Raw genomic sequence first — 24,280 nt, 5'->3', positions numbered from 1 at the left:
AGCCTCTCCGGTCTCCTTACACTCACGCACACACACACTTTAGTTTGCGCTGCATGAACCACATAAATGCGCTTACCGGGGCGCCTTTTTTAGAGAAATTCGTGCTTTGAGGCCTCTCCTTTGGGTGGATGTCATCGCTTTCCAATTAGGAGGGGGGAGGGGGTTGAAGAGGTGAGTTGATGCGAGATGAGTCTCACTTGCTGTCGGTGCAGCACACATCCCGAAGCAGACAGAGCAACAGAGCACCCCAAAATGCAAGCAGAAGAAGATGTTTACAAGTGCAGCGTCCTGAATACGGTCACTGAGGACGCGCCGTTACCAGAGTGCAGAGCAGCGCCGCTTTTGAAGAAACGAAGCAGATTTCGTCAACCACCAGCGGTGGAGAGAGAGGAGGGGGAGGGGGAAGGGAGGGGCAAGGAACGCCGGGAACGGCACCCCCTTCAATGCAGCAGCAGCGCGCACACGCTTGCAGACTAGTCCACCGCCACGGCTAAGACGGAAACGACACTCTCAGACGTACAGGCACACAGCAATCATGAAGGCAGAAAACTCACGCGAAGGTAAAGGTGACACAAGTGTAGGCGGTACCTAGCACAGGCAGGAGATGGTCGCAAACTTTGCAAAGCACAGGTCTATACAAAGACATGGGGGGAAAAAAAACACACACAGTAAGGAGAGAGAGCGCTGGTCTGGCGTCAACAGAGGCCTTTTGTCCTTTTATCACGAGCTCAGTGGTTCCCACGATCGCCCCCTCCCTCCGCCCCAATGCTCGTGGAAACCAGCCTTGTGGGGTCCGAGCGCGCGACGAAGCTCGTTGTGGGGCGATGTTGCCCATGACGGCAGAAATATTCTTGTTTTTTTTCCAAAGCATCTGCGCAATCATGCCCACACCTTGGCGGACCTTGTGATAGGCCACCATGTTCATGCCAGTGTGTCTGTATTTCGCCTCACCAAAGCGGCACCTTGCCGTTAGAAAATTGGTCAACGACAGAACATCTCACACGACTCCGGTGTGCGCCCCCCCCCCTCCCCCCTTCCGCCACTAGACTAGGGGAAAAACTTTAATCAGTGATTTCGATAAGCAGGGTTTGAGGAAAAAAGCAGTGGATGAGAAGAGAGACCCTTGAAAGAGGGACGTAACGATGAGATCCCGAAGAATGAATCACAATCCGTTTATCGGTAATGTCTTATTATATTTGAGTGATGACAGAGAGCGGCCTCGCTACGCAAACTTCTCGATTCACTATCCCTTTTGTCTCCTCCGCAACAACATCAGATGTGATACACAAATCGGGGGACCGACAAGGACGGTACAAGAAAACAGCCTACGACACATGGTGAGAAAGAAGGGAGGAGCCGTCAAGGCCAGGCCATCATAATATCAAATACTCCCCAGGGAATAACCTGCCCCCTCCCCCTCCCCCCTCACTCTCAGCATGGGGTCCAGTGTGATGAAACCGAAGGCGAAATGAGAAATGAGGAAGAGGAGCTCAGGGAAGTTGACCCCAGATGAGGGGATGAAAAAAAGACACAAGTGTTTGTCTACACGGCTTCCGCTCAGCGTGCGACGCGTCGCTTATCCGCTACACCTCCACAAAGCCCTCCATGGAAGAGTCCAGAGGAAAAGTAGCGTGAGAAGAGGATTTACGATTAAGCAAGGATCTCAAGACACACGAAAATGGATGTCCGTGAGCCTGTGCCTCTTCAAAGCTAACGGAGACCAGCTGTAAGACGCAGGCGAACTACTTTATAAGCTCCTCTGTCTCCCCAGTTCCTTCTCTCAGAGTGTATGTCGCTGATTCCATCTCATTTTGAAGTACTTTCTGCGATTTCTCTGTTGAGACAGGTGGCGGTGTAACACACGCGGCACAACCGGGCTAGAAAACGAAAGATTTTATGTTTGTTCAGGACGGACTGCAGCATGAGGAAGGTCATACAGTGCGATCTTTTCTGGTAGTGCGCATCGCGCTGTCACCTAAGCAACGGAAGCTTACACGACCCTGCAGAAGTGAAGTGGCGGAAAACAAAATGGAGGGGAGAAAGTCGAAGAAGAAGCGCGACTTTTCTTTTCGTGTTTATTCTTCCGCACAATGCATGAACTCAGCCTCACACTAGACATCTGGCAGCCTGCCCCGCCGAGACCACCAGGTGGTGTGATCCAGCAGTAGTACACACGCATGGCAGCCCGTGGCAAACTCGGTCATCTCAGCCTCCCATCAGTCCCCAACTCCAACCACACCCTGCTGGGTACGTCTCTTACCACCGCTCCAGTTCGGTGAATCACTACGTGATGTCTTCCTTGGGGGGGGAGGGCTAGTGCGTGTCACCATTGAGACTCTGCCAACCATATGAGTGGTAACCGATCTATTCACTTTGGCACGTCGACTTGACGCAGCACCAATCCAAGAATTGGCCGCCGGTATCAGTAGCGGAGCATAGCCCGAGATATCCCCAGGTCGCTCGGTACCCTTACCCCAGCCCCCCCCCACCAAAAGTGGTTTAACGTTGCCACGGGTATAGGGGTCATTGCGTTTGCCCAAAAAGTGGGTCACTGGACCATGAGAGCACCGTTCAGAGGTACCCCCCATCCTCCCCGCCCCGTCGCACGCACACACACACACACACACCGTCCTCAGGGCTGCTAAAAATTGAAAGCCAGAAAGGAGAAGAAACGAAAAAAAAATGCGGCAAGAATGCACCCGTCTATATTTATTTTCAGTACAGCGAAAGCAAAGAATCCAACAAAGACACAAGAGTGAATAACAGCTCGGAAACGCCATGACAACAAAACAAAAAATGAGTGGGAGGCCAACCTCTCTAGTGTACCCCCTTGTGCAATAAACAGAGAAAAATACTAAAAAAAAAGTACACGGACGCTCTTCACCGCATATCCAGTGCAACACAAGAGCAGGGCACCAACTCGTCAGAAACATACACAAGAAAACAGCTAGAGAAAGTGAAAAAGTTCCAGGGGGATTGTCACGAAGATTTTCTCCTTCTGCCCTCTCCTTCTCCGCCCACTGATGGGGCTCCACAGCCACAACGACGAACAACCACGTGAAGCGCAAACTAGCATGCGGCTTTGAGCCCCAAGACGACAAAAAGAATGTCAATCGCAGTGAGACACTGTGAGAAAGTGTGTGGGTGTGTGCCAAGGGTAGATAAATACGTATATCAGCAACAGCTCGATGTTGACCGTTCACAGGTCTCAAGAGCAGCTACTGCGACCCCTCCTTCCCCCAATCATTGCTCCCCCTCGTGGCCCTCCACCTCCTCGTCGACCATTTGGGCGGCAATGTCGCCCAGCAACTCCTCGGGGACACCCCCGTGCTCGAACAAAATACTCGCTGCCACCTCTTGGTTTCGCTGGGTAGCAAGATAGACGAGCACAGCACTCTGCTCGTCCCACATGCCACCGCCCAGCTCGACAAGCTGTTGGACCGCTGTGCGATCCTCGGCGCTTAGCTCGATCTGAGTCTGGAGCTGGTTCATGAAGCTGCTCCCCTCTGCGTCACCCACGACAGCCTGTGTAGTCGACGGCGCGACGGACCTGGGCGTGGCGTTCGTCATCCCTGGCTGCCCTGCTTCCCCCATAATGGACAGGAAGACCTCTGGGTCGCGCTCGATCTGCTCATACACACTCGGGTGCCGCAGCCTGATCTGTTGCACCACCAACGGGAGTGTGTCCGTGTTTTGGTTGTACAGCGCACGGATTTCGTCGAACTGCGGAATGCGAGAGAGAGCGGCGCGCATCTCTGACTCGGCATTACGCTGCACTGTCTCCCACTCCGAAGAGGTCGAGACCGGTGCGACTGCTGATGCCGGGTACGCGGACTGATTCGATGTTCCCGGTGCCGCTGCGGGGGCTGCAGTGGAGCTCTGACGAGTTATTTCCTCCACAATGTGGGGAGGAATGCCGTCGAAGAGGTACTCTACAGCGCGATCGACGTTCATGAAGGCGGCGCGCAACGCCAAGGCAATTTGAACGCGGTCCTCGAAACCCATTGATGCCACTTCGTCGATCAAATTGGGAGCTACTCCATACAAACTCGCTGTGGAGGCAGCGGGTGCGTTAGATGTAGCAGGGGCTACAGGAGCCGTAGGGATAGCAGCAGCGGGAGGAACTGTAGCGGCAGCGGGAGAGGCGGGGGATGCTGTGGCTAGAGGAGGTGTGGAGGTCGATATCGATGGCGCCACAACAGACGCAGGTGCGCTGCTTTCAGGTACCACCTCCGTCATTGGCGGCTCCGCAGGTAGCGACACCGTCGGTTTCGGGATCTTACGCTTGCGTCCAGCGAGTACGAGCGAGTCGTTGACTCCTACGCCAGCCTCCGTCAGCAACTTGCTGTCCTCCAGGACGGCACCGTTAAAGCACAGTCGCAGAGACGCTGGCTCATACTCCTCCTCCAGCATCTTTTTTACATCGAGAACAGTCGCGTTCGCCTCCACGACCACCTCATGCTGCTTTCCGGTAATCGTTTTGAGAATTATTTTCATTTTGGTGTGTCCCGTGTTTGTGTGTATATATATATATATATATATCGCTAATATCAATAGAGCTCTTTTTATTTGACCCTCGTTCTATCTGCTTGACATGGAAAGAGAGGGAAAGAAGCGAGGAGGGGGACGGCAAGCAAGGGAGTGGCTCTCAACCCGGAATAGATTCGGCTGTACTGGGAATATGTATGCGTGTGTTTGTGTGGGTGCGGTCGCGTGAATATGCGCGAAGGGGATGAAGCTCTGAAAATAGATTCAAAGAGGAGGCCAGCACAGCACAACAGGCACAGGCGGAAAAAAAAAACACAAAGACGGGTCTTCTCTGACGGAATACGCAAGAAAGCGCTACAACCAATAACAGCAAATAGAAGGGACAAAAGCATACGAGTCCCCTGGTTAGGGTCACACGGTTGGGGGAAAAAAGAAGAAGAGGGAGAGGGAGAGGGAGAAAGGAAGGAGACACCACGATGAAGCGGATGTCGACCACTACACTGTGGATTGCGAGGGACGCGGAGTGTGGAGTGACACGGGGAGAAGCAGCAAGAGAAAAAAACATAGGAGTCGGGGTGAGAGTGGAGCAAGTTGTACCAAATGTGGAGAGAAGGGAGGGCCGTTGAGTGAGACGGAGTGGAGATGAAGACGCATTATCACCGTAATGAAAACAAAAGCAAGAAACAGAGGGGGGAAGGAGAGAGTGGCACCACCGAAGATGCCGTATAAAGCAGGGTTCGCGCATCGATACACGCATACAGGTATAGAAGTGCGCCGAGATTCGAAGAGTGCCCCTCCCCCCTTTTCCCCTCTAATGAGTCGGTGTGCGGATAAGACAGCCTCTGGAAGAGAATTTTACTCTACAGATCAACAGCTGGGTGCTGAGGTGACTCGCACGCGCCTGTTTCCCCTTTCCAGGACTTCGCCATCCTCTTTTTTTCTACGCGTTGAACTCGAGCGTGCAGACTCCCCACCCACCCACCCCCTACCCTCTACCCCTTCACCACCAAAACAGGAAATGAGCAGGTAGGAGATTTACATGAGAGAGTAAAACATATACGCATGTATACCCCATCAGTTTCCCCTCTTTGCACCAGGTCAGAAAAAGTACGAAGCAAACGGATATAAAGAGAGAGAGAGAGATGATAGCACATGTACACACACACACATATATATATATATAAACGTGGCGATGATGAAAACACAACGATAGCTTGTTTGAGACATCACTCGGCCAAAAGCAAAGATGCCACAAAGACACACGGGGAGTTGCAGCTGAAAGAAGCGTAATTGTCTCCTCCTCACGCTCGTAATGTACATCGGGGTAGGGGGAAGAAAGCGCAAGAGCCAATGTGGAAGGGAACGGTCCCGCGGTGACGTCGTCGAAACGGGAAAAGGGGACGCCGAATATGATGCTCAACTCCCTGTCAAAATCGCATTAATGGCAACTTTTTATCGTTCGGTGCCGATGTCGCTGTCGCCGATGTGGGAGCACGCCGGTCGTACATGCGCCACAGCTCGTCGAACGTCAGCTCCGCCGGTGAGGAGACGGTGTCCGCTGCTTGCTTGCGTTGGGTCTTGTGAGCCAACAACCAACGTGCATTCGCGCTATCTCTTTGCAGGCGCCGCGGGGGCGCCGGTGGCTTGACTGGGGGGATCAAGGATGTGCAAAGATACTTTTCAACGCTGGAGTCCAACCAGTCGACTTCGCCGTCTTCGCTCTCGTCACTAGAGCTCGCTCTGCGCGCTCGGACCGCGGCAGGGGCGCAAGACTTGTCGGCGTGGGATCGCGAAACATCGCCGCTACCCTCCGCGACACCCCCTGCCGCCTGGCGTACCGGCATGAGCTTACCACCCGCTGACCGTGCCATCTTCTCTTTCAGAAGCGTGTGCTCATCACGCTGACGCTGGCGCAAGACGCGCTCGAAGGCGGCGTTGTGGCTGTGTGTGACACTGCGGGCCAAACACGTGCAATTCAGCACGTAGAGCAAAGTAGTAGTGGAACACCGAACTACCTGCCCCTCGATGTGGTACTGAACGAGACCGGTGGGGGTGCTGTGTGGAAAGGCGCAGAGCACCTCCTCTTTAGTGTTGGTCACAACCATCCACGCCAAGACAGAAAAGCGCAGACGAGCAGCGGCGGGAATACGGCTGAGACCCTCAGTTTTGAGCATCCCATCGAACGAAATCAACGACCCTACCGTCGCCTCGCCCATCAAGAATGCAGCGGCGCTGCCAGGATTGCTCTCGGGCGCACTCTCTGCGGCGTCATTCACGAGATACGATGCTGCGGTCGCCGTCTTCGATTCGGGAAACGTGGTTACAGCGACACCGTACAGGTCCTCCTCTTCTAGTGTTTTACCAAAGGAGCGCTCTGTGGAGACCAGAAGCGTTGCGGATGGCATCCAGCCTCGCATCTCGGCCTCCCGCATCGACGCAGTCCCTAGCAGCGCTGCCAAGGACTGTAAAGACTGCAGGCAGTCATCGGAGAGGTTTCGGCGAACGTAGTGCGACTCCTTCCGACAAAGGGCACCGATTGGGCTACAGAGGCGAATGCGGTGAAGCCGTCCACCTGTTCCGCTTGGTTCCACTTCCAAAGCCACCGACGCGCCATCGACCTCGCCCGGCTGAGACAAAGTAGCTGTCATACCAGCTGGTGGAATAATCAAGGGCGGGTACTTCATGTACATGCGCTGCGGCGCAAACAGCTCAGCGTTAAACAGTATGCTCACCTCAGTCGACACACCTCTACGAGCCTCCAGAAATCTGCCAAGCTGGCTGAGAAGACGCTGTACTTCGGGCACCGTTGCCTCAAAGCACCACAGCCGCACCTGCCCATCTGTGACCTCAAACCCGCTTAGCCCTGGCGGCGAGTACACTTTCAGCGCATCTGCGAAAGACGGCGTTGGCTGGTCTGGTGTTGGGTCCGGTGGTGGAGTGCGACCCGATATCTTGCCTGACTTGTGATTACCGCCGCTACTTGATTGTTTCTTAGAGGAGCCGGAGGGGGCAGGTGGCGCAGCGCAGCGGCTGTGAGGGGCGCCGCTCCGCCTCCCAACTGGTTTTTCCTTCTCTATAGCTTTGGCAGGTGGTGGTGGTGAAACCGGTGGCACCGGCGGCAGGTGATACTGCACATCCTGTGTCGCGCGAGGCAGCGCCGTGACTTCGCGCAGAAGGAACGCCAGAAAATCCCTTGTCCACGGAGCTGCGTACGGCAGGCGCAGAAGAGCACGCGTCAGGAAAGCGGTGTGCGGCAGAGCCTGCCCGTCCTTGTCCACGTGCAGCAGGGGAGTGAAAGGCTGGAAAAAGTCAAGGTGCACGGAGACGCTGCAGTCGGTGGTGAGGCATGTGTACTCACCTCCCACACCCACTGTGGAGCGGCTAGGAAGCAGTTGCACAGTCTCAGAAAAGCGAGTTTGATCATCTGTCAAGAAGTCGCGCACGGAAAAGCTGCCGCTGCCAATCAAGGCCTCCGTGCTATTCCCGGGAGGCGTGGGAGCGGGTTTTGCTGCTGACGCCGTTCTCTCGGCATCCATTTCGAAGGATTGCCACAGTGATACCTCGCATGGTGCGCTATAGAGCTGCCGATATACATCGAGAGGCGTGCCCAGCTCATCCAAGAAGAAAACGTAATCGTGGAAAGTGGATGCCGGGATTTTCGGTGAGATCGAGGTAATCGCTGCGTCGTCGTCGTCGGAGATTGAAGGTTTGATTGGCTGAGCGTCTACCGTCACCCGCTTTCCTGCTAGCGAAATGCATGTGCGCAGACGACGGCGTGAATCAGCGCTCGTCGGGGCGGTCAAGTTCTCCGTGATTGGGGATCCCGATGTGGACGCCAAGGTGGGCAACCCTGCCACGCCGCATACACGTACTAGTACTGGGCGACACTGAGCCATGCACTGCGCAGGGAACAGGAGAGAATCGCAGCACTGCACGCGAAAGTGCAACGAGTCGCCAAGATTAAGACGCGACCCTGCGGCGAGCAACACAGCAACGTCCATTTTAGAGTTCCTAAGAAGCGGAATGAGGGATAATTCAGCTCCTCCCACGTGGTGGGCCCCATCTGGGAGAGCGGTGAGCCCGGCTGCCGCCTTCCCTTTGGGTTTCGCACCAGGTGCTGTCACGTTCTTCCGCTGCTTCGTCGATGAGCCGCCAGCCTGCTTGCCACCGGGGTCGCCTTCATCGCTAGGATTCAAAAGAGAATACACATCAATGCGGTTGGCGCTGCTATCATTTAGGATTGTGTAACGCGTGGTTGACTCGCCTACAGGGATTGACTGCTTGACGAGATGAAGCAACGGGGCAACGGCAGGCAGTTGCGAATCGGGCGACTGTTGTCCGTCACCCACGGAATGGCTGTTGGCTTCGGCTAGAATCTGGTGGGGAAGAACGAAGTGAGTTTGGTTGTTGAGCCGCAAGAGAATCAGCAACTCTGGCACCAGTTGCGCACACAGATCACGGCGCAGAAACACCTCCAGCAAGCACTCCTCTGTGCAGCCTGGCGAAGTCACCAGGGCAGCGACGGGCTTTTTTTCTTTTTTGGCCATTGTTAAAGAAAAATCGGGCAAAATGCCTGCAGTACGTGTGCGTTGTGAACGGGGGGGGAGAGCGTTGCTGGGAGGGGAGGGGAGGGGATAGACTTTTGTGCCTTCAATGAATCAACGACAGAATTAGGAGAGATGAGGAAAAATCAAGCGTTTCCTGAGCGACTACTGCTCCTAAATGTCACGAGACTTGAGGCAGCTCACCACAGTAAGCCCGAGTAAGACACGCACGGTAGAGCGAGAGACGCAGGAGGGCCATGGAAAGAAAAATCCGCCAGCAGAACTAGGGAGTGCAATCAGCTCGTGCTGGGGAAGCACAAAGTAGGCAGTGAGACAGGATTGGGGAGAAGAGGAGATCACAGAAAAGGAAGAAATGTGTGGTGACTATTCTTCATCGCCGGACGCGTGACCTTTGACGTGAAAACACGCCGACACGGAGAAGTGGTAGGGATGTCGGTATCAGAAGAGCAGCGGGGGCTGAGCACGACACGCGAACGAGAAACAAAGAAACCTCAGGAGACCCATACACAGCCATCTTTCAGTTCCCATTCCTGTTCGAACCCCCCCCCATCCCCTCTGCCCACTATCACCGTTCCGAGAAACAGCTGCAGACGCATTGTCCTTTTTTTTTTTTTGGGGGGGGGGGGGGGGGGGGGGGGGTACCAAGTGATGCAACTGGTGTGATGTTTATTTTGGATAAGTTCCCCCTTTCCCTCCCTCCCCCTCCCTTCCCCAAACCCCAGCTCACCGTTTCCCCCTATCTACTCACCACACAGACACACACACAACCATCAGTGGACTCATGCAGAAGGGGCGGGTCGCTTGGCCTGTGGTCGATAAGGAAACAGGCAGATGCAGGAAGAAACAACGGAGTTTTCACTTGTTGCCGCCGCCGCCATCGCCGTCGTGCAGTATGAGGTCATCGAATAGAGAGAAACAGAATCGCCCTCACTTATGCATATATATATATATATATGCATGTGTTGTGAAGAAGCAAATATAGTAGCGCTTCTTTGGGAAACAAAGAGGGGAGGCTCATCATCAGGAACCACGCCAGAGAGAGGGGCAGAGGTTACATGTAATACAAAAGGAAAAGAGCACGCGACAATGGCTATACTGTGAAACGCACAAAGATAAAGGAGCCACAACAACACCGAGATGCGTGGTGAAGAGCGGCACTTATGTGCAGTGGTGTCTCCCCCTCTTTACCACCGAAATCAACGGCGGCCTCGACGCTGCTCTCTAATGCCCTGAGGCGAGAATGAGTAGAGAGAGAAACGCCGTCAAGAGAGAGAAAAAAGAAGCCGGGGCGAACGAAAGATAGCCACACAACACCGTGAGCAAATGAAGAGAAGGGAAGAGCCTACCAACTCCCCACGTCCACCGGCGCCCTTTTTAACGAATGCGCACAACGTCCCCTGTTAAACTGTGCCGTACTGTTTAACGTTCGTGCCGGGTAGCAGTTCTACTGCCAGAGCGGGGCGGAACGGCACGCAGTACGCCACAAGTAAGACACTGACGACAACGGCAGCTATAATTACAAAGAAACGCAGCAAGTGACGAGCTGTTATGGCATCCGGAACACGTGCGCCCGTGCTTGAGGTCGAGCTGTACGCAGAAGACGTCTCGATAAGCTGCACATGCCACGTGGCCTCTTCTATCTCTAGAGCCGCCACGTGTCCTGGGTCACCCTTCTTCCAGCGCGACATGCCAAAATCGATGTCGATAAGCCGACCTTTGCAGAGCCGCCAGTCGTCAAAGTCGCGTGGGTCATGCGGCACGTGGCCTACTACGACAGACTGGATGCCCGAAAATTTCTCGTCAAGCACTTTTCCCAGGGCATTGCATTTGACATTTAAGATGCTGCGCACAAGAATAGGGTTGGAAACGTCTTCCACGTCGCTCTCGGTGAGGTCCAGCCCATTGTGTGCCAAAGCCGAGATAGTCCCGTTCAGCAGGGCCTTGGTGAGCTCCGAGTTGAACTGCTCAACCTTGCAGAGACTCGTGATCATGCTGGCCGTCGCCGTAGAGAAACCACCGTGCATAAAGAGGAAAGGACCGTGATGGAATATCGCCTTGCGAGTGCGCAGGTAAACCCCCACATCTGACGCATTGGACAGAAGTAAGTCACGACCACTCTCACCACCACTAGCCGCCAGACTTGCCTTGGACACTGCAGTGTAGTCGCCCCTGAAGTTGCGCAGCTCATGATTGCCCAGCAACTGGACCACATCGCCCCCTTTGGCCTGAGCCTCTACCTGAAGCTTCATCAAGTAGCGGACAATGCGAATATCGTCAGGGCCAACATCGAGAATGTCACCTAACTGGATCAGTAATGCATCCTCACCGATCCAGTGATTGCTGTTGTCGATGAGACGCGTCAGACGCAAGACAGAGATGCTCTGCTCATAGTCGCCGTGCAGGTCACCAATAGCGACGAGGCGACGAGCTTCCGCATTCAGCGTCACCACCAAACCTGCTATAATAAGCGTCACGAACAGCAGCAGCAGAGACGACGATTCCCTACCCTTGCAGCACTGCCGAATTCCCATTACGGACGGGCTTTGAACAGCAGAGCGAGTCTACGTAGCTGTGGTGGTAGTGGGTGGTGGGGGGGGGGGGGGAGGGAAAAAGAGTGGGAAAAACCACTGTAGAGTATGGAAAACCGCGTATTCTCTAGGGCAGAACGTGGTGGCGCACTCTGCCCCTCAAACTTGCAGAGCTCTCGATAAGAGCCGTGGCGCTGAGAGAGAGAGAGAGAACCGAGCCGCCTGTGTCCCCTTCGGATACGATACTGCGCTGGGATAGTGCGGAACTGTGCCGCGAATCGGTACAGTTTGGTTAAATGACACGAAGCAAAGGAGATCAGATGTCTAGGGGGGGAGGAGGGGGGGCTGAACAGCTATAAGGGAGAATGACGGGAAAGCAGTGCAGTGCATGACAGGAAAAAAAGGGCCCACGTCGTCTGGTCATGGATGCTAAGCCACGGCGACGTTGGCTATGATCTCAGCAAGTGGGTGAAGTAGTCCAGGACGGAAATTCTAACAACAAACAGCAGCGACAAGGCTGTGTCGCTCATTCAGACTCTTTCCTGGGTCTCTCCCCCTCCCCCACCTCCCCCTCTTGTTCCCGTCTTCTCCCACTGGGAGAAAAAACCTCCATTTGCCTTCACAACACACACACACACACAAAATATACACATAGCAGTAATGCGCGCCCTACCTCTCCTGTAAAAACCTACCACTACTCTTACAATACCTCCCCTTCAAAGCGGCAGAGGGGATGGCTGTCCTCGACTAATCCAGTGGTGGTGGTGGTGAAGGGGAGCGTAGGGACGTGGGCCTGGGCGTCAGTCTCTCTGATGCTCACCTGTGAACTTGACACCCTCGCATCAAAAATTTGGCTTTCTTTTGTGTTGGCTTTTGATATTCGACAGATGCTCAAAGCGCTTGTTTTTTCTGGCCTATCCGCCGCGCCTCGACTTCCCTCAAACAAGCACGCCACCTTTATCGCTTTGCTGTACCCCCTTCACGTTTTCGTCTCTGACACCGAATTCAAGGGCGGCAGTTGGTCACCCAGGTAGCGAATGGAGTAGTAATTCTCTCGCCCACGCAGACTGCCGGCGCGGAAGTCGGAGAACAGCATCCCTGTCTGCGTATCGAATTTCATGCCGAGGCACGGTTCCAGAATATCACGGTTGAGCCGCTCCATTGTTTGCTCGCCGGGCTCAATGATAAAGCGCTTCTTACTTGCCCGGATCAGCAGCAGCGCTACGAGAGAAAGCGCTGCCAAGAGCGGGTGGCTGTAGGCTCGCAAAAACTCCAAATTCGCATCGAGAGATGGCACCAGCGGCGGCAAAACGAGAAGCGCGTTGAGTACCGCTAGTTGTGAAAACAACACGAGGGAGAAGAGCGCCGTCAGAAGCTGCACAAAGTGATAGGAGCGATCTTGCCGGATGAAGCTGTACTGCAGAGCCAACTCAAATGCTGCCATGCCAGCAACGTCACGCTCCTTTACGGACCTCATATGAGTAGTCCACCTCCCGTGCCTTCTCGTTATGTGCCAAATATTTCAAGAGGAGGCAACCTGAGGGGAAAAGAGGGAAAGCGGAGCTTCATTTACAGGGGAGAGGGTCATGGGAGCACACAAGGGTGGTTCTAGGCTCAACCACGTTAGCCGATAAAGCTCACGCACATGACGCCACGGATACAGTCCTCCTCCCTATTCGTAGAGAATCCTACGCTCGCTGATCGCTTCCCAGCATGGAATAATGCAATCAAGTCGGAGAAGGATATATCACTGAATAAGCGTGGCGCTGAGTACAATAAGAGGCAGGGGTAGCATGGGGGGCGGGGGGGGGCGGGGGCCTTTAGGCCTCCAGTACGCGAATATCCCCACACACACACACACACACACACACACGCGCACTCTATACGCTGTGCATCCTGTTTTCTCATTCGTTTTTGTCAACTTGTTCCTGGAATGAAAACCATCCTGTTCTTCTGGCATGGCTCGCTTGGTCGTCTTACAACATGTACTGTACATTTGGGGTGAGAGGGGGGCGGCGCAAAACCGAGAAAGTCAGAGGGGAGAAATAAAGGGGAGAGCTGTGAAGGAAACCCCCACCTGTTCACTCACCACCGAAAAAAAAAACGGTCTCTGCTTCCCTGGAAGTGCAGAAGCGCGTGACAGAAAAGCGGTGACAATTGTTGGAAGGGGTGCGAAGTGTGTGTGTGTGGGGGGGAGGGGCCTCATCGCACTACCGTCCGGATTTGACGGTGGCCTTCTCCAGCAGTGCCTTCCTTCGCTGTATCTCAGCCTCCTGGAAGTGGCACTTGGCGAGCACCTCATCGTACATCATTCTCGCATCATTGGCAACACGAATGCGCTCCTCCATCTCCCGCGCTAGACGCTCGTCCTCCTCTGCTTCCCAGCGGTGCCAAACAGAGAGGCTCTCGAGAACTTGGGTTTTCCATTGCGCACACTGCTCCCACGCCCTGGCAAGCTCAGCGTCATTATCTTCCTGTAGCTGTGCCTCCCTGCGCAATCGCCGCTCGACATCCTCCTTGGTGAAGATCTTCTTTTGTCCTCGACCGACGTAGTCGCATGGCTTCTTCTTGGACGCGTTGAGCTGGAGAGGATCGCAGCCCGCCATGAGCAGCAGTCCCACCATTTCCTCCCACCTCCCAGAGTCGAGGCGGGGATTTTGGGCAACCACGTGCAGTGGACTATCGTACTCCTCGTTGAGTAATCGTGGGTTGGCTCCAGCGGCGAGAAGCAGCTGGGCCACTGTGACGTCGCAGCGAACAGCGCAGAAGTGCAGGCCGCTGTTGCCATGTCGATCTTGCCGGTTGCAGTCCGCCCCCTTGCTCAAGAGGTACTCCACAACCTCTGCTTGACCCATCTTCACGGCTATGAGGAGCGGTGTCGCATCCGTGGAATCGGCCACGTCGACAGTGGCGCCGTGTTCTACCAGCCACCGGCTCACCCTGACGTCTCCGTCGAATGCACACTTGTGCAGGGCAGAGCTGTGATGCCGATCCAACTCGTTTACCTTCACCTCCGGTCGTTCGCTGTAGCGGAGAATCATCTCCAAGGACTCGACACTTCCACACGCCGCGGCAGTATGAAAAGGAGTCGACTGCGTTGTCGATTGGATGGTGTCATCTGCACCGTGATCGAGCAGCACCTTAGTGCATGCGATGTAGTCCTGTGTTACCGCCTCGTGCAGAGCGGTGCGCCCTTGAGCATTCGTCGCGTTAACGTCAGCACGGAGTGCCTCGAGGACGTACTCGAGCGTGGCCGGGTTCTTGTTTAGGGCGAGATGGACGATAGTGTTGCCGTTTTCATCTCGACACTTCTCTACATTGTCACTAATGGCAAGAAACTCTTTCGAAAGACGGCGAAGAGTGTCGAGGTCGCCGTCACAGACGGCCTGCCGCACTGCATCCAGAAGCGCCTTGGGACCCTGCGGTCCGCCAATGACGCCCAAATCCATTCCAACCTTCCCTGCCCCTGGGGAGGGTGGAAATCTAAGCGTGTGGCACCCCCTACAGTTGAAAGTGGCACGACAGTGGCCAGTTTTCTCGGTGGTGTGGTGACACCCCTTCTGGTCTGCAAAGGCACTAGTGAAACGGCCTTTCGGTGATTGGCTTTTGTTGAAGAGTCCCAAGAGAACTGAATGGGGAGGGAGGGGGGAAGTGGCAAAGGAAAAGAAGCAGAGGGAGGGGAACGTGGAAAAAAAAATGAATGCCAACGTTAAACTTTTGTGTGCAAAAAACTTCTCAGAGGGGAGGAGGGCAGAGAGGGATGAAAGCAAAGCGTCGAGGTGCACTCGACATTTGTGTGTATTTGCACCTTGTGTGTGTGTGTGTGTGTGTGTGTGTGTGTTAAAGCGCGGGATAGAAATACAGAAAATCCAAAAGACGATAGAAAAGACAGAGGCGGGAGGAGGAGAGAGGCATATGCTCCATGAGCAGGGGGGGCCCAGAAAAAAAAAAAAAGAGCTGCGCAAATGCTAGGAAGTTCATCGTAGATCCCTGTCAGCAGAATCACTCACGTGGAGGAGTGGCAATGGAGCACGTCGATGCGACGGCCCTCTCTTGCTGCACAATACGTCGGTTGTGATAAAGTGAGCAAACAGAGCTGAAGATCAAAACGGGTGGTTTCCAGGAAAAAAAAAGACATGTGCTCCTGCTTATTTAAATGAGATCCTCCTGAGGTGTCTTAATCGTCAATTGACTCCTAGGAAAAAAAACTGGAGAGGAAGAATACGGCGGAGGAAAAGCAGAACACAGAGAGGGGAGGGGGGGCTTCGCGCTATCAGCACCAACACACACACATATACACGCCCACCATTGTAACAGAGCTCACCACCATACCTTCGAGCATTTGCACTGTAACTTTTGAGTGAATGCTGTTTTTTTGTGTGCGGCGGGGAGGGGAGGGGGAGACCAGCTGCAGTTCAACAAACACACCGTAAGCACCAGCCTGAAGAAAAACGCCACTGATGAAAAAAGGAAGTACAAGACGCAGTAATGCCCCCAAATAAAAAGGCACGACCGGAAAGAGACGCAGATGTGGAGTTAGTGGGGCGAAGTGCTAACCTGCCGCCGCTATTCGTCCTCCTGGAACCCATGGGCGAGCAGCCAGTCTAGCATAACCACCGTAACGCCCATCATCATGGCTTGTGCGTCCTTGGTGTCTGAGCGGCGAACTTTCTGAAGGAATCCAAACGTCACATACTCCGGCGGCGGATACGTGCGCGCTACCGCACTGGTGGGATGAATATAGGCAATGGTTCGATTTACACCCAGCACGAGATAAGGTGTCTTGGTGGCGCTTTTGTCGTTGTACTCGACCCCAAGGGAGCGGCACTCGTGCACCGTCGCGCGACGCGCAACTTGATCCATCAGACCTGGAATGAAGACCTGCCGCAGAAGCAGCTCCGTCTCCTTCGATAGAAGGCACCCGGCACTGGTATGCTGGCTGACTTTTTGGTCCTTTTTTGCGAAGACAGTGACTTCGCTTTCGTCCAGCGCGTCCACTAGCTCGCCGCCATCTTTGCTGTGCTGGTGCATTTGGCTGCGGAGCTGGGCATATAACAGATTCGCTTCGTGCATGCTCTTGTGAACCAAGCAGAATGTGCCACAGCTGCGTGACGGGTCACTGCGGTAGGCATACAACGCGTTAAGGTAGGTGATAAGGTCACTCCCTGGGTTCAGTAACGAGCGAATTTGCACTTGTCGAGGGTCCAATGGTGTGCTAGCGTCCTTGCTGAGCCTCCTCGCCTTGAGCTGGTTGCCTTCTCCGGTAAAAACGTTGGTGGTCGTTGTAGCCACGGCGACAATAGCAGCAACCATGTCCTGTATCTCAGGAGATGATACACCTTGTTTTTGCTGGAGCACCTCGACAATGGCCCGTGCAAACCGTGGCGGCACAGGGTAAGCAACCAGCTGCCGTCCCAACGGGGTAATCTCGTAGTTCTGCGTCGCTTTGAGGGCACCAATCACGCTGAGATGGTGCAGTGCAGTCTTCAGGTCCGACTCCCTCGGCGGCGACGGAAACGGAAAGCCACCGACGTTCTTGACTCCAATGTGCTTCATTAAAAGAACGACGGAATCGAGCGGGGTGCGAAGCACTTCCGGGTCCCCGTGCTTCGCCATCAGATTTGCGTATACGGCGGTACTGTACAAACGGTAGCAATGCCCTGGCCCCAAACGACCTGCACGGCCGCTGCGCTGCTCCGCAGAAGCCTGGCTAGTCCACTCGATTCGGAAGCAACTTGCTTTGGTTTCCTCGTCAATCACCTTGGACTTCGCACGACCAGCATCCACCACGTACTTAATATTGGGGATCGTGATAGACGTCTCAGCGACGTTGGTGGCGACAACACAGAGGCGCTTGCCCTTGGGTGGTGCCTTGAAAACCTCCTGTTGTTTCTCAAAGTCAAGAAGGGCGTAAAGCGGAAGAACGTGGAGGGTTTCATACTCACCGTTTACCTCTTCCTCCTGATCTTCCTCATCTGGCGCAGTTGTTGCCTCCGCAACAGCGGCACTGCTTTCTCCATCACGGTTCCAGTGGTGCTTGCCGGCCACCAACGCATTGGGCTCGCAGCGGGTGCGCTTGCCGCTTTCGCCGCTGGGCTGAGGGGGTCGCCGCAACCGGCCCTCGTGGACTGTTTCCATCCCCTCTGAGATGCCGCCAGTCACGTCCTCGTCGTCAAGGGCGTAGTCTGTCGTATGAAGACCGTACTCGTCTTTCTCATCCGCCTCTTCTGTGGTGGTGGCGGCGATGTCGCCGTCTTCATCGCTCGACGCTGCAGCCGTCTCCTCCTGGCTCCGTCCAGTCAGCAGTCGATGCTTTGAGTAGGCGTGGTCGTAGTACTCGATTTTTGTCGAGGCGTAGTGCCGACGCAGACGGGCGCACAGATCCTCGATCTCTTGCTGAGTGCACAAAAAGACCAATATGCCGCCTGGCGGCAGCTTCTTGTGCATCTGACGGACCTTGTCGAACGCCTGGTCCACGTACTCCTTCAGCTCTGTGCGTCGTGCAAAGTGGTTCGTGACAGGATACCGGCGCGCCTCGACGTTGATGAGTGGCGGCACAATAGGAAAAAGTGTTCGGTTATCCTTAAAGTCGGTAACGCGCATAGTGGCAGACATGATGACAAGCTTGAGCGGTTTGATGCTGGCCTTGTCCACATCACCGCAATGCTTGCGCATCTCCTCTTCAAATAGATCATTGCGCAGTGGCACAATTCGAGAAAGAAGCCCAATTAATATGTCGCATGAGATGCTGCGCTCGTGTGCCTCATCTATTACGATGACGCTGTACTTCCGAAGAAGGAAGTCGGACTGGATCTCCTTCAGCACAATGCCCTCTGTCGCAAATTTAAGCCTGCACTTGTCAGAGAGGTTGTTATCGTACCGGACATGGTAGCACACCAACTCCCCAAATGGAACGTTTAACTCCTCGGCCACACGTCGTGCCATGGACACTGCCGCCACACGACGCGGCTCAGTGATGAGGATGCAGCCCTCCCTCCCGAAGGTGTGACCCTTGGGGTGGCCATAGCCTGCCTCCCACAGAAACTGCGGTATTTGGGTAGTCTTGCCGCTGCCAGTCTCGCCACACACTAAAACGCACGTGCGGCGCGCTTCGTTGATGGCTTCCATGATCGGCTGTTCCTCGCGAAGAACAGGCAGGCCGGCCCGCTGCTGCTCTATCTCCTCCGTGCGGTGAATATTGATGTGGACATTAGCTGGCGCAACCTTTGCTCTCTCGGCCGTCTCGCACTCTAGAAGTGCCCGGACACGCTGCATTTCAGCTTCCTCCTCCCGCCGGGCCGTCTTTATCTCATTGATGAGCTTTTCTTGTGACACGCGCAGCTGCGCGGTATGTTGCCGCTCGCTCTCATCGCGCTCATGGCGGGCCATCAGATGCTCCACTCTTAGCTCACTCTTGTGAATCTCTCTGAGTTTCCGCTCCTGCGCGGCCTCTGCCTCCACGAAGCGCTTGTGTTGCACCACCACGTCACGCGCGGCCGCCACCTCCGCCATGGCCTCGCGCGTACGCTCTTTCTTTTCTTTTTTATCAATGAGTTTTGCCTTTCGGCGCTCGTCACGGGACTTCGCCAATATGCTGGGCAATGGAGTCCCGAGGCCGAGATCCGCAAATGAGATCTTCGCCTTTTTGGACATTGCTTACCGGGACGTCTACAACAGGCGAAGCGCGGATGGCATGAAGCCGATACCTGTCACACGCCGCGACAGAATTGCCATGGCACTCGATTAACGGAACAGAGGAGGGGAGCCGAAGGGAAGTTGCGAGAAGAGGAAGCATTCAGAGGGTCTCTCAGCCCCAGTGCGCGAAACTAGACAGCAGCACCATGAAAGCACTACAGCGGCTGCATCCAGCTGCCAGGGATGCCCCCCCCCCGCTTTGCGGCGCAGCGCGCAAAGCACATATGTGAAACAAGAAAAAGAATATATATTAGATAAACACATGCCGAACGCGCGGTGGAAAAAAAGTGTTTCAAAGTTTCCTGAAATATTCAGAGACAATTGAGAATTGAGCCGCTCGCTTGCCTCGTTGTTGCTGTTGCTGTTTTCGTATTGTTACTTGGGTGCGAGCACGCATATCTTGGGATAACCTTAGGTAAGAAAAGGGCTAACAAAGAGGCACAATGAAGACGGCTGTGTGGGGCCACGAGACAGAGCCGATAAAACTGATATAACCACAGCCATCCAACACGCGCAAGCCTATTGGATGCAGATGCATTTCCTGAACATCCCCCTTCTCCATTGATACCCTTCCCTTGGGGGGGTTCCACGGGGCTTTAAAAACACAAATCAAACTTAATCATCACTAGTACACGGCATGCACAAGATCGGGAAACAAACTCGGAGCAAGGGCAAAAGATGGTTTTTCTAACAAAGGGAAAAAACAAAGGCAACCCATCATCACTCACGGATAGGACCGTCACCTCAAGAGCACCTCGAAGACCTTTTCGCCCATATCGCCCTCTCCTTTCACGTGCCTTGAAGCCGCCAATGAGGAAGTCCCTCAACCCCTCCTTTAAAACCACAAGGCAGAAAAAAAGCGGCCACATGAGCACTTTTCTGATCAAAAGACTCCTTGAAAAACGCGATAGATTCCGTGAAGCGAAAACAAAAATACGCGGACTGAAGTCTCGTTAGCTGCTCTTTGCCGTTGCCTTCTGAGCTGCCTTTTTTGCTGCTTTGGCTGCACGCTTGGCCGCCAGCTCATCGGCGGCAGACGCCTTCTTTGGTACTGTCTTCAGATACTGCGCCTTTGCGGAAAGGTGGTTCACCTTGTCGCGGCCATCCGGAATCGAGATGAGCACCTTCTTTTCCGCCTCGCTATCGTCGACGATGTAGTAGCCGCGCCGCTCCAGCTGGACGATTTCCCCCTTCTTCAGCGCCGACAACGCCTCCTCGCCAATGGCCTCCTGTGAGTAGCGAGAAATAGGAGCAATGATGTCATCAATGCTCTCCTCGGGGTCAGGCTTCTTCTTGGTCAAAATGTTATCGTACTCGACGAGAGTCAGAATCACCGCCTTCTCGCTCTCAGGCACCCAGGTAAACTTGAACTTTGTCTTCTTGACGTCGCCCTCTGGATGCAGAATAATCGTGGCCTCGGTGGGGAGACCATCAGCACTGGGGCGCTTTATGTTCTTGACGAACGCGTTGCCCCAGTCCATCAATGTCACCTCGTCTCCGTCTTTGATGAGCGCCACATCCTCAGAGTCCAGAAAGATTACATCTGACTTGTAGTATGTCTTCTCACCCATGCTAGGAACCTTCTTGTGAAGCGGTTTTGTCTCAGCCTCCATATGCTTCTGCCCCTCCACAGTGCAGCGAACCCTCAGCGTGTTTGACACCACCGTGTAGCGGGGGCTTGTGGAGTCGAGAATCTGTGTATTAAAGTGCCAGATTTTTGACCATTCCATGAAGTTCACGGTTTTGGACATGCCCTGTTCCGCGACGAACTGGCGGAGCGCCTCGATCTTCAGACCGCGACGCACCAGCGCGCGCACCGTCGGGAGCCGCGGGTCGTCCCACCCGTCCACTACGTTTGTGTCGACCAACTTCGTCAGCTTCCGCTTCGACATCACCGAGTACTCCATATTGAGCCGCGAGAAATCCTCAATAATAGGTTTGCGGATACCCATGGCGTCACAAAACCAGTAGTACTGAGCATTGCGGTCGTGATACTCATTTGTGCGAAGAGCATGAGTGACACCCTCGATCGAGTCAACGAGAGGGCAACAGAAGTCGTAGGTCGGGTACGCCACCTGCTTAGTCCCATGGCGGGCATGTGGAGTGAGATTCACGCGGTACATGACGGGGTCCCGCATCGCCTTGTTGGGGTCGTCAATGGACACCTTGGCACGCAAGCACGTGATCTGGCCTTCCTCGGTGCCACGTTTCATCTCATTCCAGAGTCGCATATTATCCTCCACGGAGGCATCGCGGTACTTCGTCGGAACCCCATCGAAGCGGCATTTTTGCATTTCCTCGCGTGGTGTCTTGTCACAGTATGCCAGACCACGTTTGATCATGTCCTCCGCCTTTTCGAACATCACAGCAAAGTAATCGGACGAGTACGTTGGCCCGAAATCGTACGAAACACCCAATGTCTTGAGGTCCTCTTCAATGGCGTCTTCGAAGTGCTCTTTTTCTTTTGATGGGTTTGTGTCATCGAAACGAAAAACCATTTTTCCCTCATAAGCATCCGCCAGCATACGGTTAATCAGCGCAGCCTTGGCGTGGCCGATGTGAAGAAAGCCGCTAGCCTCTGGGGGAAAACGAGTCACCACCTTACCCTTTTCAGCATGGGAGAGCTGTAGCCTTTCTTTTTCTTCTGCCCTGGGAGGAACGGTGAAAAAGGTGTTGCTCAAGGTCAGAGCCTTCAAGTGGATATTGATTAACATTTGGATGGGGAGAAACCTCCTCATAAACCTTTCGGTGTAAGGTACCCTTTTTCTTTGCTTTGTGTGCGTGTAGCATCGAGGATATTGCAAAAGGTAGAAAAGCCGCCAGGCAAAGTTGGTGAGACCAAATAAAGCGATGCAATATAGTACATAGAAAAAAAACATGGAAAAGGCATGATGTGAACGTCGAGGAGGTGAAAGCACAAGCTACTGAGAAAATCAATTCAGCGGTGCCGATCTACGCCTGAAAAAAAAAGAACCAAAGTCATGATAGCGGAGCACTCGGTGTGACTTCCAAGAAGACTGAAGAGAAAATTATATCCCGCCTATCACATTAGTAGCTTTACTCCTTTCCTAAACCAACGGTGCAGCCAAAACCGACTTCATTGTATTGCCGTTTCACATTCGGGACTCTAAGACGAAAGACGGACCGTTTTTTAAAGGACCATGCCTTGAAAGTGTATGTCCACAAGATGAAACAGAAGTGCCTGCGCATGGGGCTTTCGCTCCCCAATCTCAGTTGGGGAAAACGTCTTCAGTACACGAACGGTAGGTAGCAGGTGAAGAAGGTCAAAAATACATATATAGATGCACGGCCGCGACGAGTAGGCACCAACACACATATCTGGAGTCGATTAGTATCACAGTAAATGGCACTCTTTTCCAAATCTATGAGCCCGATAGCCCAAAGAGCCATCAGCATATCGAACCTGACGCTCGGCCCACAGCATGCATTTTTGGAACTCAAGAGGGAAAAAGAGTTACCAATGAAGATAGCACCAGCTCTCCAAGACGATTTCACAGAGATTTGCACGAAGTCTTCTACACAAAAGCTTTTTAATGTTCGTAACTTATGCACGGCATCCCCTCTTATCTATTTGTAGCCATGGCGTTTTTTGGAACAAGCTCTACCTGAACTCGACATTGACCTTCCAGAAGTGTCAGAAACAGAACAGAAGGTTTTAGAGATCGTGCGACAGCCTAAAGGCCAATCGCAACTTCAGGCCAAAAGTGAAGCGCCGCTTGGTAACTCAAAGAAACAATTGCATGTCCACAGAACAAAAACGAAAGGATAAAAGGTGACGAAACACCTGCCCAACGAGCGCGCAAATCCTGAGGGAACAGAATCTGATATTATCCATGTGCCCACAAACGACAGGGGCCAAACAGGTACCAACACGAATAAAACAAAGCTTTTCTCTCCCAGGGACCGAACGTCATGATTCAGATATTCCCTTCAAGTTATCCACACATAGCACACGTGAAACGAGAAAAATGGCTCCGTGTAAGCCAACATGTACGAGAAATATACATTGCGCTGCAATAGATTCTACTGCCAAAAGCACCACAGGCCTCATGGCTGCGAGCCTCAGGTTTCAAGATAACAGTTACGTGAGAAGATGCTTTTTAACTTTGTAAGTTTTTTCCCTGTAAATCTTGCCCATTAGAGGGATGTTCGGGAGACCCTTTACACTCGAAAGTTACTTAGTCAGTTGCACAAAGGCCTGCCATCCAGGCACTCCAACTCAAAAACATCACTTCGGAGAGAGGTGCAAACAAAAGCTCTGTCAAGTTGCACGGAAAAGGAGGCAAGGATTGACAACGGTAACTAAAAGCAGACAAACAGTCCTCCACGAGAATCACGTTTTCTCCATTTTGTCGTAACCGAAATTTAACCCAGCATGTACAACTAGGAACCGATTTCAGGAGTGAGGCCTCCATGATGATGGACATAACAGGCAAAAAAAAAACCGCTCTGAAGATCGCTTTGCTCTCGAAAACGCACACAACAGGATAGAAACCTTACCGAAGGGCTCCGAGTCAAAAACGAGAAAAAAAAACAATTTCGGTAGCAGCGAAGCGCGTCCATCTCGTGGTGTGGCTGAGACTTTGCGTGCGGTCGAGTATGCTTTTCCGCTAATAGAAGATAGAATTCAGACTGTCAACCCACGGTTGGTGACAAAGGCAAGGTAGGAGAGGGAAAACAAGAAAAACTTCAACGAACACTTATCAGTCGAGGTACTTCAACAGCTTCACCGAAGACCATGGTCACTTCACATAGAGCAAAGATTTTTTTTAGTGAACTACAACTTTACGCAGGCTCCTTTTCAAAGAATTGAGAACACGTCGCATTGACATGCTAAAACCAATGTGCAGAAGCACTCATGCCACTTTGTATCGCAGGGCCCTTTCATTGAGTTCTTTCAGAGCACCGAAAAGTGCGGGATCCTGTACTTCAACGATTCGATACTCTAGGGTTAAGGGGGAGGGGGTCATAGTGACGCAGAGC

The 24,280-nt window shown here is 53.6% G+C and overlaps 7 protein-coding genes across 7 annotated transcripts; all 7 read right to left on the bottom strand.

The window, feature by feature from the left end:
* Positions 1–3,243: 3,243 nt before the first annotated feature.
* Positions 3,244–4,497, bottom strand: JKF63_03122 (uncharacterized protein; the record flags this gene model as incomplete). The annotated part of the gene is made up of 1 exon (XM_067899143.1): positions 3,244–4,497. One exon carries the CDS (start codon positions 4,495–4,497, stop codon positions 3,244–3,246), a length of 1,254 nt encoding a protein of 417 aa, XP_067755587.1.
* Positions 4,498–5,915: 1,418 nt separating this feature from the next.
* Positions 5,916–9,035, bottom strand: JKF63_03121 (uncharacterized protein; the record flags this gene model as incomplete). The annotated part of the gene is made up of 1 exon (XM_067899142.1): positions 5,916–9,035. One exon carries the CDS (start codon positions 9,033–9,035, stop codon positions 5,916–5,918), a length of 3,120 nt encoding a protein of 1,039 aa, XP_067755586.1.
* Positions 9,036–10,453: 1,418 nt separating this feature from the next.
* JKF63_03120 (uncharacterized protein) lies at positions 10,454–11,584 on the bottom strand (the record flags this gene model as incomplete). Its single annotated transcript, XM_067899141.1, has 1 exon — positions 10,454–11,584. The coding sequence occupies one exon, from the start codon at positions 11,582–11,584 to the stop codon at positions 10,454–10,456; it is 1,131 nt and encodes a 376-aa protein (XP_067755585.1).
* Positions 11,585–12,560: 976 nt separating this feature from the next.
* On the bottom strand, positions 12,561–13,058 carry JKF63_03119 (uncharacterized protein; the record flags this gene model as incomplete). Its single annotated transcript, XM_067899140.1, has 1 exon — positions 12,561–13,058. One exon carries the CDS (start codon positions 13,056–13,058, stop codon positions 12,561–12,563), a length of 498 nt encoding a protein of 165 aa, XP_067755584.1.
* A 733-nt stretch (positions 13,059–13,791) lies between these two features.
* Positions 13,792–15,030, bottom strand: JKF63_03118 (uncharacterized protein; the record flags this gene model as incomplete). The annotated part of the gene is made up of 1 exon (XM_067899139.1): positions 13,792–15,030. The coding sequence occupies one exon, from the start codon at positions 15,028–15,030 to the stop codon at positions 13,792–13,794; it is 1,239 nt and encodes a 412-aa protein (XP_067755583.1).
* A 1,117-nt stretch (positions 15,031–16,147) lies between these two features.
* JKF63_03117 (uncharacterized protein) lies at positions 16,148–19,234 on the bottom strand (the record flags this gene model as incomplete). Its single annotated transcript, XM_067899138.1, has 1 exon — positions 16,148–19,234. The coding sequence occupies one exon, from the start codon at positions 19,232–19,234 to the stop codon at positions 16,148–16,150; it is 3,087 nt and encodes a 1,028-aa protein (XP_067755582.1).
* Positions 19,235–20,229: 995 nt separating this feature from the next.
* JKF63_03116 (uncharacterized protein) lies at positions 20,230–22,014 on the bottom strand (the record flags this gene model as incomplete). The annotated part of the gene is made up of 1 exon (XM_067899137.1): positions 20,230–22,014. The coding sequence occupies one exon, from the start codon at positions 22,012–22,014 to the stop codon at positions 20,230–20,232; it is 1,785 nt and encodes a 594-aa protein (XP_067755581.1).
* Positions 22,015–24,280: the final 2,266 nt, after the last annotated feature.

The sequence above is a fragment of the Porcisia hertigi genome, chromosome 30 (assembly GCF_017918235.1).
Source record: "Porcisia hertigi strain C119 chromosome 30, whole genome shotgun sequence".
Lineage (NCBI taxonomy): Eukaryota > Euglenozoa > Kinetoplastea > Trypanosomatida > Trypanosomatidae > Porcisia > Porcisia hertigi.
The sequence above is the reverse complement of the archived record's forward strand: the minus strand, read 5'-3'. Positions and strand labels throughout refer to the sequence as shown.